Source organism: Chamaea fasciata, unplaced genomic scaffold (genome assembly GCF_029207755.1).
Source record: "Chamaea fasciata isolate MVZ Bird 193981 ecotype frontalis unplaced genomic scaffold, bChaFas1.0.hap1 SCAF_26, whole genome shotgun sequence".
Taxonomy (NCBI): Eukaryota; Metazoa; Chordata; class Aves; order Passeriformes; family Sylviidae; genus Chamaea; species Chamaea fasciata.
The window spans coordinates 3,225,025-3,239,020 of NW_027094111.1; the positions used below are offsets into that span (position 1 = coordinate 3,225,025).

A 13,996-nucleotide genomic window follows, 5' to 3' on the forward strand; every position below is an offset into this window, starting at 1 on the left:
GTGAGCCTGGCTGCCTGGAGCAGTTGGAAGTGTCAATCCTGAAGGCTCTGGGTTCACAATTCCGTGTTTGCTTGCTATGCCAGACGCAGCACATCCTGAATCACGGCACAACGGGCCCCGGGAGCCTGCCTGGGAGGCTGGTTCCCAGAGGAGAGGGATCCAGTTCTTCACCACTGTTTGGGTGGTTTCTCTGCAAGGTTTCCAGCAGATGATGTGACTCGGATTTGCAGGCAGCAGGAGCTGGGATGGGTGGGCTTCTGGATCACAGCAAAGGCTTGGGAATGGAGAGGAGGGTGGGAGAGCAATGAAAACCACGAGAGTGTTGGGTTTGCCTGGGGCTGGGGCTGTAGGGAGGGATAATTTGTGGAATCAGGGAATGGTTTGAGTTGGAAGGGACACAAAAGATCATCCAGCCATGGGCAAGGACACCTGCCACTGTCCCAGGGTGCTCCAAGCCCTGCCCAAGCTGCCCTTGGACCCTTCCAGGGATGGGGCAGCCACAGCTGCTATGGGCACCCTGTTCCAGGGCCTGCCCACCCTGCCAGGGAACAATTCCTTCCTTTATCTCATCCGAACTCTCAGTCTGACCAGAGCTGATCCCCAAACACATCATCACCTGCACCCTGATGGAGAGCACGTTTTTGGCCATTCCCCCCCTCTCCTTCAGCCACCTCTGCTGACTGTGCCTGGCTCCCTGGGCAGCCCAAAATCCTCCAGATCTGGGTCCCACAGTGCTCCAGCCCCTGGGGGTTGAGCTTTCCCCCTCAAAGCCAGCCCTCGTGTGTTTGCTGTTGTTCCTCAGCTTTGGAGCACTCATGCTTTGAAAGCTCAGGGACCATTTTTCATCCTGGAACCATTTTCTTTCTCCTCTCCTGTGGGCTCTGAGCTGCTGTAATCTCACACGTTAGCAAAAGAATCAACTTTTTAGCCCGGAATAATTGTATTTTCTATCAGTGACAGAATCTATTTGGGGTGTTTTTTTTTTTTTCCCCTCCTCTTTCCTTTAAGTGGCAATTTTACATGGTAGAAAACTTTTTAATTCTCTTCTGCAAGCTACATATAAAATACAACAGATAGGCAAAAATGGATTATTAAAGCTATCTATTTTTCTTGGCATTCCTGTAATTTAATAAACTGTATGAGTTCTACTTCTGCAGCTCATGACATCACCAGAATAAACCCCATCCTTTGATTAATAGCTGCTCAATCAATCCCCCTCCCCACGTTACCTCCGGTTTCATGGGAGCCAAGCTCAGTTCTGGCAAAGTTTGGGTTGGGGAGCTGGACTCAACAACTTTGGGGAAGCAGCAGTGGTGACAACACCAGCTGGAGGAGATTCTGAGAGGAAAGGGAGATAATTGTGGGGGAAGGTGTTTCTATCTCCAGAATATTGCAGCTCTGGGTGGCTGCACCTCCTCCAAATGGCTGCTGCATCCTCCAGCTTATTCTGCCTTTGCTGGAGCACCAAGGGTTGGATTTTTGGCCTGGAGAGGGGAGACTTTCCCCAAAATTCACGAGAGTTTCGCAGATTTATCAGCAGGGCAGGGCAAGGGCAGTTCGAAAGGGAAAAGGAGGTGTTTAAAGGCAGGAACTGCACTGGTTTCCAGTCCTGACCAACTTTGCAGAAAATCCCAGAAGCTTCCCCTGGCATTCCAGTCCCTGACCTGTTCCTTGTTTCCTTGTGTCCCGCTCTTTCTCCTTGCACATATTGACCGTTGGCTCTGGAGTGCTCCAGAAAATAACCAGCTGTTCCCTTAAGTGGATTTGGTCAATCCCTCAAGCTGACAGATGATTTTTATTATGTACTATTACTTAATGAACTCTTTTGTGGCAAATGTAATTCAATACAGACCCTGATTCCCAGTTTGTCATCAGCCCTTTTACAAAGGAAGAAAAATGGGAAAGGACTTGATGATTCCTTTATCTTGTTATGCTAATTGTGTTAGGAATATTGGAGGAAAACAGGCAGTGCATTGGGCAGGAGGGAAAGTCCAAGCTTCTACTCCACTTAAAGAAAATGGGAATTTACTGGGGCAGAACGGACCTGGCTTGAGCCAGAGGAAATTCTGATCCAAGTTTTGCGTTGGAAGACCGTAAGTAAATCGGTAAATCGGTAAAATTATTTTTCAAAGGAACCCTGTAGCAGCCACAATGGAAAGAATGGATCCTGCAAGAGAATCTTGGGGAAAATTCAGTGCAGTGAGTTAGGAAAGAAATCAGGATTTGCCCAGGGAGCTTCATGTGACATCCAGCAGTGATGGAAAGCACTGGAAGGGAGTTTGGGAATTGGTCAAGGCAGAGGAAAAGTTTTATGACTTTTGTGCCCTCCAGATCCTGGTGTGTGTCCCTGAGAATTTATTTTCCTGTGGTTTGTGCCCTTGAACTGGATGGATGAAGCCTTTGAGTTCTACCTTCCCAGAATTCAGCTTTTTATTTGTAAAATGGGGGTGATTTCTCTTCCCTGTCTCTCACAGAGGTTTGGGAGAAATGTGTTGGGAAAGGCTGGAACCGCGGATTTCCAGGTATGAGTAAAAAGTTCCTGAGAACTGGAATACTCCTGTAGGTCCATGTGGGAACACAGCCAGGAGGTGGATAATGGGGGGAAAGAAGAGAAAAAACTGATGGGAATCTTCACTGGGTGTCTTTAAACCCGTGCTGGAACCAGGGCATGGGCACTAAAGACAGCCAGTGAATGTGGAATTCCGGGAATTCCACAGGGCAGGAATTCTGGGAAGAGAACCTGTGTAATCCTGCAGAGCAAAGCAGGAATTCTGAGTGGAGAATCCGTGTAACCCCGTGCTGGAAATAGGGCAGGAATTGTGGGTGGAGAATTCACATAATCCTGGTGAAATAAGGCGGGAATTCTGGGGAGAGAAACCATGTAATCCTTCCTAAACAAGGCAGGAATTGTGGGTGGAGAAACCATGTAATCCTGTGCTGGAAACAAGGCGGGAATTCTGGGGAGAGAAGCCATGAAATCCTGCTGAAACAAGGCAGGAATTGTGGATATTAAATCCATGTAATCCTGGTGAAATAAGGCAGGAATTCTGGTTATTAAATCCATGTAATCCTGGTGAAATAAAGCAGGAATTGTGGATATTAAATCCATGTAATCCTGGTGAAATAAGGCAGGAATTCTGGTTATTAAATCCATGGAGCCCTGCCTTGCTGTTCCACATCCCTGGCTAAGGCAGAGCTGTGGTTTCCATCCCTTGTGCCTTCAGGATGCTCCAGCCTCGTTCCTTGCGGGCTGGAGGGAGCTTGGCTGCTCCTCAGCTCACCGATTTCCAGCTGAACAGATCCCAGGGATAGCTCCAGTGCAGGTTGCTTGTCCCAGAGAAATAAAACGGCGATGAAATCCTGGAATGGTTTGGGTTGAAAGGGACCTTATAGCCCATCCCACCATGAGCAGCGACACCTTCCCTTATCCCAGATTTCTTCAAGCCCCGTCCAGCCCGGCCTGGGACACTTCCAGGGATGGGATGTGACTTTTTATCGGTGTCCCCCCTCTCATCTCCGCACATTTGAGGAGCACTGGGGCTCTGAGTTCGTTGCTGCTGCTGCGGGAGGGAGTTCGGGAGCGATGGACGGGCTTTGGGATTTCTCCCAGCTGCCCTGGTGTTCCTCCCACAGCCTCTCAGTTCCGTTGGTGTCACCCCCCGTCCCCTTCCCCTCGAGGCGAGGAGAGTGAGGGATGTTGTGGAAACACAGGAGGTTCCTAATTGCTCGTCTAATTTATCTGAGTTGAAATCTTGGCTCGCAGCCCCGCGTGGAGGGGGGAAAAAAAGGGCCAGTGGGCACATCTCACCAAGGCATGAATTCCTCCTTATAAATTGTCCTAGAGCACCTCAGCCATCTGGGTAACCCAAAATAGATGTTGATGCGGCGTGGAAGGAGGAGCGGTGAGGGCTGGAGTCGTTCTAATGTGCAGGATGTCACCTGGAGGATCGCTGTGAGACTGTTTATCAAGCCCACAAGAGTAAACAGACTCTGAATTTTATACTTCGACCAGCTCGGGCTGCGCCACGACGTTGTTCTGTTTACAGAAATGGGATTAAAAGGGAAGGAAGAGCTGGATTTTTTTAAGCACAAGAGGAGAGAATTAGTCTGGTGTCGGTGTATCAGGGACTAAATGTAAAGCTCAGTGAATCTGAGTGCTTTGGGGTGGGAGGGACATTAAAGCTCAGCCCATTCCACCCTCGGGAAGGGGGCAGGGACAGCTCCCACTACCCCAGGGTGCTCCCACCAGGAGGATGCTCCAGCTTTGGACTGAATTACGACCCACATTGAAGCCTGCCCCCTTGGGAAGCGCTTTTCCTGAAGAGGTGAAGCGCATTTGGTCCTGCAGCTCCTCCAGGAACGTTCTCCATCTTTTGCAGGACCTGTAACTACTTGCAGAACACCCAGGCTTTTCCAGCTGTGCAGAGATAATTCCCATTTTGCCTTTCACAGGTGCAATATCCTCTTAAGCCAAGCCTAATGTTTTATCTCTAGGGACACAGATCTTGGGGACAAGAAATGGGACCCTGCTGCCACCGTTGTCATGTTGGAGTGAGGGAGAAATTCAGCTCCCCTGGTGTTGACAGGGAGGTGACCCCAAAGTGTCCCAGGAGAGGTTTTGGCTGGATTTGGGGGGAGATTCCTTCGTGGAAAGGGTGGTCAGGCACTGGAACTGCCCAGGGAGGTTTGGAGTGCCCATCCCTGGAGGTGTCCAGGGAACCCCTGGATGTGGCACTCGGTGCCCTGGGCTGGGGACAGGGTGGGGATCAGGCACAGGTTGGACTCGATGGCCTTGGAGCTCTTCTCCAGCCTCAGCTGGATCCTGGGATTCTACTCCATGATTGGATGATACTCCATGACTTGATGATGCTGAAATTCCGTGAGTCGTTGAAGCATCTCCAGGTCTGTCACACCCTGTAAACCTTTGCCTGGTGAATTTGGGAGCGGGCTGACTCAGCTGGGTCAAACACACACTCAGATCTCTGCAGAGTTAATTCCCATTTTGACCTCTACAGTTGCAATATCCTCTTAAGCCAAGCCTAAATGTGAGTTTTGGAGCTGGCTGACTCAGTGGTGCTGGGTCAAACACACACTCAGATCTCTGTCACTGCCCTGAGTCACTGGTGGCGAGGCTGGGCGAGAGTTTGGTGGTGATTTGTTGTGACGGGGCTCCCAGAGGCTGTAAAATCTCATTTAATCAGTCTGGTCCCTCTGACCCAGCCAAGTGGCTGAAACTGAGCAGCCCCAGCCTCGATGGGAGGGAGCAAAGCTGCTCTGCAGGGGTTGTTGTCGAGCTCAGAGCCTTGAAATTCCCAAGTGGAGCACTGCAAGGGGATGTAATTAAGCAGGATTCCACATCCCAGCGTTATGGCTTGGTCTTTACTATTAAAACTCAGGTTTTAAATTCTGGCTTAACAAGAGTTTGAGGGAGTAAGGCAGGAGTGAGTGGTGCACCAGCCAGGCATTGAGTGTTTTGTGTTAATCTCCCTCTGAACACACAAATAAAGTCCCTATCTCTGAAATTCGCAGCCAAGTCTCTCTTCTATCAACCATCTTTATTGCACCAGCACTCAATTCTGAGCAGCTCGGGCATTTTTCATAAATAAAACATTTTTATTATTTGTCTCCATCTTCCCATAGAAAAAAAAAAAAAAAAGAAAAGGAAAAAAGAAAAAAGCCCCCTTCTTATTCTGTCACGCTTAAAAAATTTATTTCAGATGAATTGTCATCCAGCTGTTCCTCACCCTATAAATCATAGGGGATTATTCGAGATGGAAATGTTCACTTTGGGGAAAACATGAAGTCCTTATAGGACTCCGGGACTTTGATAAATGGCAGCTTTTCCTCACAATACCAGGACAGAAAAACCTGAATTCCCTTAAAATTTTGCATGGCTCTCGCTGGCAGAGTAGTTGAGGTTTGTCCCTGCAGCTTCTCCAGGAATTTAACCCAGGAATTCTGTCAAGCTTCAGGGGGTTACGTCAAACTTCCAAATTATTTCTTTCTCTTCCTCATAATGGAGCTCTTAGGAGCCTTTATCCATTTCTGGGTTGGTTTTTTTTTTTTTTTTTACATTTTAATTTTTGGAGGGTGATCCAGAGGGAAGGATGAGCTTCTCCTCTCTCTCCCACTTACCCATAACTTGTAGGACAACGATCCTCAGTTTGTTTTTTTGTTCTTTTTTTCTTTTTTTTTTACAAATCAGAACGCAGCTCTCAGTATCGTGCCTCAGGTTTTTGAGTTGTTTTGCTCTCTCCTCACGAAATTTGGGTCTGCTTTGTTCCCTGAATGAATGGAAAGTTTGAATGGTTGGCAAAACTGGAAGATGGAGGGGAGGGAGGGAAGCTCAGCCTTGACCACTGCTCTGAATAATTGTAAATAGAAAATGTGAAGTGCTGGAATTAATTTTTTTTTTTTTTAATCCAGTGTTGCAGGAGCTCCTGTAAAACAACACGAGGTGAAAGGTGTTAATAAACACGCAACTTCTTCATTAATCTCTGGGATATTTGCAGTTAGGAGGACACGCTCTGCCTGTAAGCAATGCCTGTTGCAGGTAAGTTGCTTTGCCAGGCTGCAGTTGTGCAACACAGCCCCCAAAACGTGGGAATTAGCAGGGAAATCCCCTTGGATGGCTAAGAATTTCCTGGAATTCCGCAAGATCAAATGAGATTCTAGGAACAGAAGCTTTGCCCAAAGCTCGGAGCTCTTGGAGATGAGGAACTGCAAAGGAGAATCTGTTGGTTGTGTCTTACACCTCCAGAATGATGAATTCAGTCCAGAACCCTGGACAGGAGGGCTGGACGTGCTCCAGAGGTTTTGTCCATCCTGAGATGTTTCAAGGAATGTGTCAGCCACGGAATCCTGGAATGGTTTGAGTTGGGGGGGATCTTAAAGCTCATCCAGTGCCACCCCTGCCATGGGGACGCCTTCCACTGTCCCAGGTTGCTCCAATCCCAATGTCCAGCCTGGCTTTGGACACTTCCAGGGATCCAGGGGCAGCCACAGCTGCTCTGGGAATTCTCTCCCAGCCCCTCCCCACCCTCACAGGGAGGAATTCCACCCCAATCTCTCACCCAAATCTCCTCTTTTCCAGTTTGAAGCCATTCCCTGTGTCCTGTCACCTGTAAATGGTCCCTCTCCATCATCGTTGCTGTCCCCCTCAGGTCCTGGAAGGTCACAGTGGGGTTCCCCCAGAGCTTCTCCTCCCCAGGCTGGGCAATCCCAGTTCCCTGTGGAGCTTCCTTTGTCTGCTGCATTTCGACAGGAGGGAGATCCTGGATTGAGTGTTAGAGAAAAGAGCAGCCCCTGGCATGGAACAGAACAATTCCTGAGTGGAAAAGGCTGTTCCAGCACTGTCCAGTCCTGGCCCGGGCATCACCACAGAGCAGAGACTGCAGTGATGCCCCTCCAAACCCCCCAGATTCCCCTGGGATTTCCAGTGGGATTGAACAGCTTCGTGTTCCTTTGAGCCACACCCACGTGCCTGTGATGGTCACCTGCTCCAAATCCCAATCCTTGTGCTTCTCTCCTCCAAACGCCCATTTAAATTCCAGTTTGCTCCTGCCATGTTCAATAATTTAATGTGTTATCAATTTACTCCTCATAGCTGGAGGGAAAGACTGATGCTCTGTGCACACACTATGGGCACATCTATGGTTCATAAACAGCTAAAGTTAGGAAATTCTAAATTGTAAATGTATCTAATTACCTCTGATCATAGGCTCACTGTAATTAGTGGGATGCTGGCTCCCCTCTATTTTTAAAGAACAGAGATATTCTCTGTAGTAACAAAAAAAAAAACCCCAAACCCTCAGCAGATTTGTGCCGTGGGTATGAAAATAGAACATTGTTAGACTATTTCTGAGTACAGAAACAACTTTGTGCCCCATTTTCTCCAAGGGATTCCTGTCTGGTGGTTTCACAGGCTGCAGCCTTCCCCTTCTGTTCCTCCATGGCTTTGTCTGGAAAATTCTCTCTTTCCTCATCTATGAAGTTATTTTTTATGAGATGAAATATCAGTTTAACACTTCCATGTCCCAAACAGGACGGGCCAGGTTTGTTGGGACGTTTGTAATTGGCCACGTGTTAATTCTTGTTGATTGTGAGCTGGGTTTGTCAATTTTACTTTTTCTATTTCGGGAGCACACAGTAAACATTATCCAATTAATGCGAAGAGCATCCTTCCCTCTCTCCCCATTATTTGTCCTGCGAAACATGATTTGGCATAAATTTCTCTGTGCTAAATTCAGCTTTTCTTTGTGAAGATCAGCTGTTTACAGTAGCTTCCCTATTACACTTTAATTTTCAATTTTGCTCCTTTGAATGCTGCTTTCGCTTCTTCCTGTAAATATTTTGATGTGGCTGTGGCTGTTTTCCTTTAAATGTTGTGGGGAAGCAAAGGCAGCAGCTGTTTTGGGTGCTTCAGAATCTGAAGTAGTCGGGTTTCGTGGGACACACTTCTCCCAAAGGAAATTGGTTGTGGTGGAGAAAAGCAGGAATGTTTTGTGGAGGAGGATGTGGCCCGTGCCTCAGGCTTTGTTTCAACAGGTGACACCTTGGGGTAGGTGTAGGATGGTGGAATGGTTTGGATGGAAAAGGATTTTAAATCGGCTCGTCTCATCCCTGCCATGGGCAAGGACACTTTTCCCTCTCCCAGGTTGTTCCAAGCCCTGTCCAGCCTGGCTTTGGACACTTCAAGGGATGAGGCAGCCACAGGTTCTCTATGCCACGGCCTCCCCATTCTGACAGGGAAAAATTCCTTCCCAAAATTCCGCCTAAACCCCTCTCTGGCAGTGGGACACCATTCCCTGTGTCCTGTCACTCCAAGCCCTTGTAAATTGTCTCTCCCCATGTTTCTTGTTGGCTCCTTCAGGTCCTGGAAGTCACAATCCAGTCACCTCCGAGCCTTCTCTTCTCCAGGCACAATCCCAGCTCTCCCAGCCTTTCCTCGTGGGAGAGCTGCTCCATCCCTGTGATCACCTCGATGCCCCTCAAGGATCCTGGGCTGTCCCTGCCATGGCCAGGGACACTTTTCCCACTCCCAGCTTGCTCCAAAGCCTGGCTTTGGACACTCCCAGGGATGGAGCAACCACAGCTTCCCTATGCCAGCTCCTCTCACCCTCACAGGGAGAGATTTCCCCCCGAAATCCACCCTCCAAAGCTGCGCAGCACCTGGAATTTGGGGTCGCTGCCGTCGGTTCGGAGGAAGCAGAGCAGAGTTTTGGCGAAGGGGGACGTGAAAAAGTGGGATGTTGGCTGCAGGGAATGTGTCATTCCAGCCCGGCTCCGGCTGCGGGTGGCACTGCAGAGCAGGATTTGTGTCCCGGCGGGCGCTCGGCACGGCAGGCAGGAATTCTGTGTTTAGTGAGAGGTGATTTCGCAAGGTGAGACGCCGAGTGAGTTGCTGGGGGTGAGAGACGGGCTGGGGAGCGGAGCATCCCTCCTTCCCTCCCTCCCCGGGGATGTGGCGGCTGCAGGAGTTTGGGGATGGCGGGGATGGTTTGTGCTCATCGCAATCGCTCCATTCCGTGAATAAACGCAATATTTTTTATTTTTTTTTAATTATTTTGGAGACAGTTCAACCCTAAACCTCCGGGGTTTGGTGTTTTTTTTTTTCCTTTTTTTTTTTTTTTTCCTTGTGTTTTTCTGCGACGCAAACCTACCCGGCAGGAACCCCCTGGATTCGGAATAGCTGCGATCCGATTGCCCGGGAATAAAAGTGGGATTGTGGCTCCTCAATGCCTTTTTTTTTTATTTTTTAATTTATTTTTTTTTATGCCTGTGGATCGTTCCTGGTGCATGCAGGGGCTCCTTTTGGCTCAGCCCCTGCCCTGCAGCAGCCCCATCACGGCTTCAGCCGGGTTCAATATCGGGCTGAGGGGACATCGCTGGGTGGCCGAGGGGACACTCACGGAGCTGTGGCGGCCCCGTGTCCCCGGAGCTTTTCCCTGGGGGAGCCGGTGCCTGGGCACAATCGCGGCTGTTTGAATTGATGCTGCAGCTTAAACAGACATAAAGCAACTCTTTCATGTGCCAGCCCCGGTTGCCTTGGCTCTTCTTGGCAGCGGCTCCCGGTGTGGGCAGTGCGAGGATTGAAATGCAGAGGGGACGGAGGGAGAGGGAACAGGGAGAAGGAGGAGATTGATCCCAGGGCTGGAGGGACAGATCTGCGAGCCTTCGATATATAATTTGGGTTGTTTTTTTTTTTTTTTCGGTGTCAAATAAGCTCATTCAAGGCAACCGGAACACGGCCGGAGAAAAAGGGGTTTTGCAGCAAGAAATTGCAGCAAATGCAAAGCCGGGGGTGCAGGGGGATTTGGGGGGACAGGGGAGTCCCGAGGTGGTCCCGGCACGGCCGGGGGGGAGCGGCCCGGGCCCGCGTTGGGGACCGGGGACACCGGCCCGGCCTCGCATCCCGGGGGCAGCGGGGAAAATCGGGATGGACGGGTGGGGAAAAGGGGCTGCCAGGGCTGGAGAAGGTGGCAAACACCCCCGATCCACAGGGCTGTGGGAGAGGGGCAGCCCCGAGCCTCTCACGAACGGAAAGTCGGTGCTCGGCGAGGAGGGAGGAGGAGGGGAGGATGCTCGAGAGCGTTCCAGAGTGCCTTTTCCTTCGTTATTTATTTATTTCCTTAAGCTCTGGTGTCATGTTCGAGTTGTTTTCCTTGTCCCTGGATCTGAGCATCATTAGCAAGATAATGAAGTTCCCGAATGTGGCGTTAAGTGGCTGCATTCCCATCCCTCCCTCCCTCCCTCCCTTCTCCCCATCTTGCCTGCAGCTCCGGGGACCGGCGTACCGGGAGATGTTAAAACAAAAACAAGGGGAGGTGCTGCTGGTGCTGCTGATGGGGGAGAAACGGGGCTCTGCCAGCCCTGCCAAGGGCAGGAGCTGCCCCGGCGGCTCCGGGGAAGGGGGGCACAGCCTTGCCCACCTCCAGGATGTCCCCGGAGCGGTCCCAGCAGCATCAGGACAAGCCACAGCCAGGGAGGAAGGGAGGGGAGGGTCTGCCGTGATTTTGTTGCTCGCAACCAAATTGGCCTCATGGCAAGAATTGTGTCAATAGCATCAAGTTGTTTATGGGGGGGGGGAGCCGGTGGATAACAGGGATGTGTGACAGAGAGAGGAATGGGGGCTGGGGGGGCTCGTTCCTTATCGAGCAACCTGGAGTATCAAAAATAAACACGCTGCTGGAGCTCCGGGCTGTGGGGTTGGGTGCTGGTGGGAGGCTGGTGCCGGGTTTGGGGGGGGGTTTAAGCACAGCACAGCATCATCCACAAATCCACAACACACACCCCCCCCCCCCGGCCCGGCTTCCAGAGAAGGGAACAAAGCTCCGGGAACGATTAATCAAGTGGCTTAATTAAAAAAAAAAAAAAAAAAAAAAAAAAAAAAAGAAGTATAAATCCCCGAGGGCTGCGTGGTGCTGGTGGTGGTGCTGCTGCCGAGGAGCTGGCTCTGAGACAGCCACCGGGAGGGACGCGCCAGCCCTCCCCTGCTCTCCTCTCTTCTCCTCTCTCCTCGCCTTCCCTCTCCTCTCTCCCCGAGCTGCTGCCACACTTGGTTCATTCCAGCTGCAGAAGCTCAGAGCTTTCCATGCGGTGGGGTTTTTTTTTTTCTTCTTCCTCCTCCTGGGCTGAAAAAAAAAAAAAATAAGGGGGGAAAAAAAAAATAAAAATCACAAGCCTGACCCGCTCCCCCCCCTCCCCACCTCCCCTCCCTCCTCCTTCCTTTCTCCTCTTCATCCAGCCGAGCCGAGGACTATCCCAATCGCCGAGGGGAAGGAAAAAAAGGGGGAAAAAAACCCAACAGCGTCAACCAGCAGACCCCCAGCACGCCCCATTCCTGCTGCTGCCCTTTGACATGCAACCTTCCTTGGGATGGGACCAGCCGGGATGCAGCTGCAGCTTCGGAAGGCACTGGTGGAAATTGGGGATCGTGGCGCTGATGACGGCGGAGGGGAGCGCCTGGAGCCGGGCGATGCTGCTCTCGCTGGGGCTGCTGGCTGGATCGGCCATGGGTGAGTGGCGTGGGCAACTTCTGCGGGAGCGTTTCGGATCCAGCCCCGGCTCCGGAGCTGGAAGGAGCGGCGGGGAGGAAGGGGGGGTGCGGGGTGTGTGCCACCGGGGTGGTGGCACTGGGCTGTGTGCCACCGGGGTGGTGGCACGGGGGTGATGGCACTGAGGTGTGTGGCACTGGGGTGATGGCACAGGTGATGGCATTGAGGTGGGTGGCACTGGGGTGATGGCAGCGGGCAGTGTGACACTGGGGTATGTGTTGCTGAGGTGACGGCACTGGGGTGGTGGCACTGGGGTAGCGGCGCTGTGGTGATGGCACTGGGCAGTGTGGCACTGGGGTGGTGGCACTGAGGTGGGTGGCACTGGGGTGATGGCAGCGGGCAGTGTGACACTGGGGTATGTGTTGCTGAGGTGACGGCACTGGGGTGGTGGCACTGGGGTAGCGGCGCTGTGGTGATGGCACTGGGCAGTGTGGCACTGGGGTGGTGGCACTGGGGTGTCAGCATTGGGGTGATGGCACTGAGGTGATGGCGCTGGGCTGTCTGCACTGGGGTGCTAGCCCTGGGTTGGTGGCACCGGGCTGTCAGCACCGGGGTGATGGCACTGGGCTGCCCACACGGGGCTGGCTGCACTGTGCTGTCAGCCCTGGCTTGGTGACACTGGGGGGATGGTGGCACTGGGGTGTCAGCCCCGGGTTGGTGGCACTGGGGGGATGGTGACACTGGGGTGTCTACACTGTGCTGTCAGCCCTGGCTTGGTGACACTGGGGGGATGGTGACACTGTGCTGTCAGCCCCGGGTTGGTGGCACTGGGGGGATGGTGGCACTGGGGTGTCAGCCCCGGGTTGGTGGCACTGGGGGGATGGTGGCACTGTGCTGTCAGCCCCGGGTTGGTGGCACTGGGGGGATGGTGGCACTGGGGTGTCAGCCCCGGGTTGGTGGCACTGGGGGGATGGTGGCACTGGGGTGTCAGCCCCGGGCCGGTGGCACTGTGTTGGTGGCACCGGGCTGTCAGCACACACTGCCCTGGTGTCTCCGGCACAGCACCGAGGGTGTTTGATTCAGCCCTTCGGAGCTGCACCTTGGGGAGCAGCAATCTCGGAGGCGCCGGGCTGTGATCACGGGGGGATCTCTATGATCTCATTCCCCTGCTCCGGTGGGTCACCTCTGGGCACGGGCGCTGCTGATGTGCAGGATGACTGTGAAAAACGCCAGCCCCGCTCTCCCCTCTGCCTTTCCCTGGCATCTTAATTCAGGATTTCACCGCCCTGCTGCTTGCCCACAGCTGCTCAAACAGATTTCTGGATGCCTTGCATGAAGATGGAAGCACTTTCCTCCTTTTCCCTCCTGCCTCCCCGGTTGAATATCTCTTATATATGAGCTCGTTGTGCCTCAGCATCCTGGGTTTTATGAAATATGCATGCTTGGGCTTGAAAGCAGAAGAAGACTTGAATTTGGGGGCAGTTTGCTTGTGTCTGCTACCTCATTTCCGCAGCTGCCCTTGCAGCCAAAGCAGATCCAGGGACTGAAAGTTTTATTTCTGGTGTAAACAGCAAATATTTAGGGACTGTCCTTCTGTGTGTGTAGGAGGGGGAAGAGTGGGAGAGCGAAGAGCTTGGCAGTGGCTGCTCTCCACGCTGTGCAGTGCCCCGATTTCCAAGAGTTTCCAAGTCCCGTTGTCTTGTCTGCTGTATCCCAGGCTGGAGGAATGTGTGTTTGGGTGTTGATGTGTATGAAAGCTCCCTGGGTTTGGTTTCTTTTTTTTTGGGGGGGGGAGGACTTTATGTGGAATGCAAGACTGATTTTATTATGTAAGGCAGGTTTCCTTCCAGGGGCTCGGGGCTGAGGATTAACTGCTGCTCCTGAGCACTCTTGCAGGGGAGCTGAACAATTTTGCTGACTGGGAGGATCTGTCAGGAAAGGCTCTAAACCCACCCAAACAACCTACAGGTCCCTAAGAAAGGCTGAATGTTTATTTTGGT

General features: G+C 52.0%; 1 protein-coding gene across 1 annotated transcript in view; it reads left to right on the top strand.

Annotated features, from left to right (window-relative positions):
- Nucleotides 1-11,580: 11,580 nt before the first annotated feature.
- CSMD2 (CUB and Sushi multiple domains 2) overlaps nt 11,581-13,996 on the top strand; it is a 248,493-nt gene continuing 246,077 nt past the window's right edge. The window contains 1 exon segment of the mRNA XM_066204225.1: nt 11,581-12,017. Coding sequence (XP_066060322.1) covers nt 11,861-12,017 — 157 coding nt within the window. The 5' untranslated portion in view covers nt 11,581-11,860.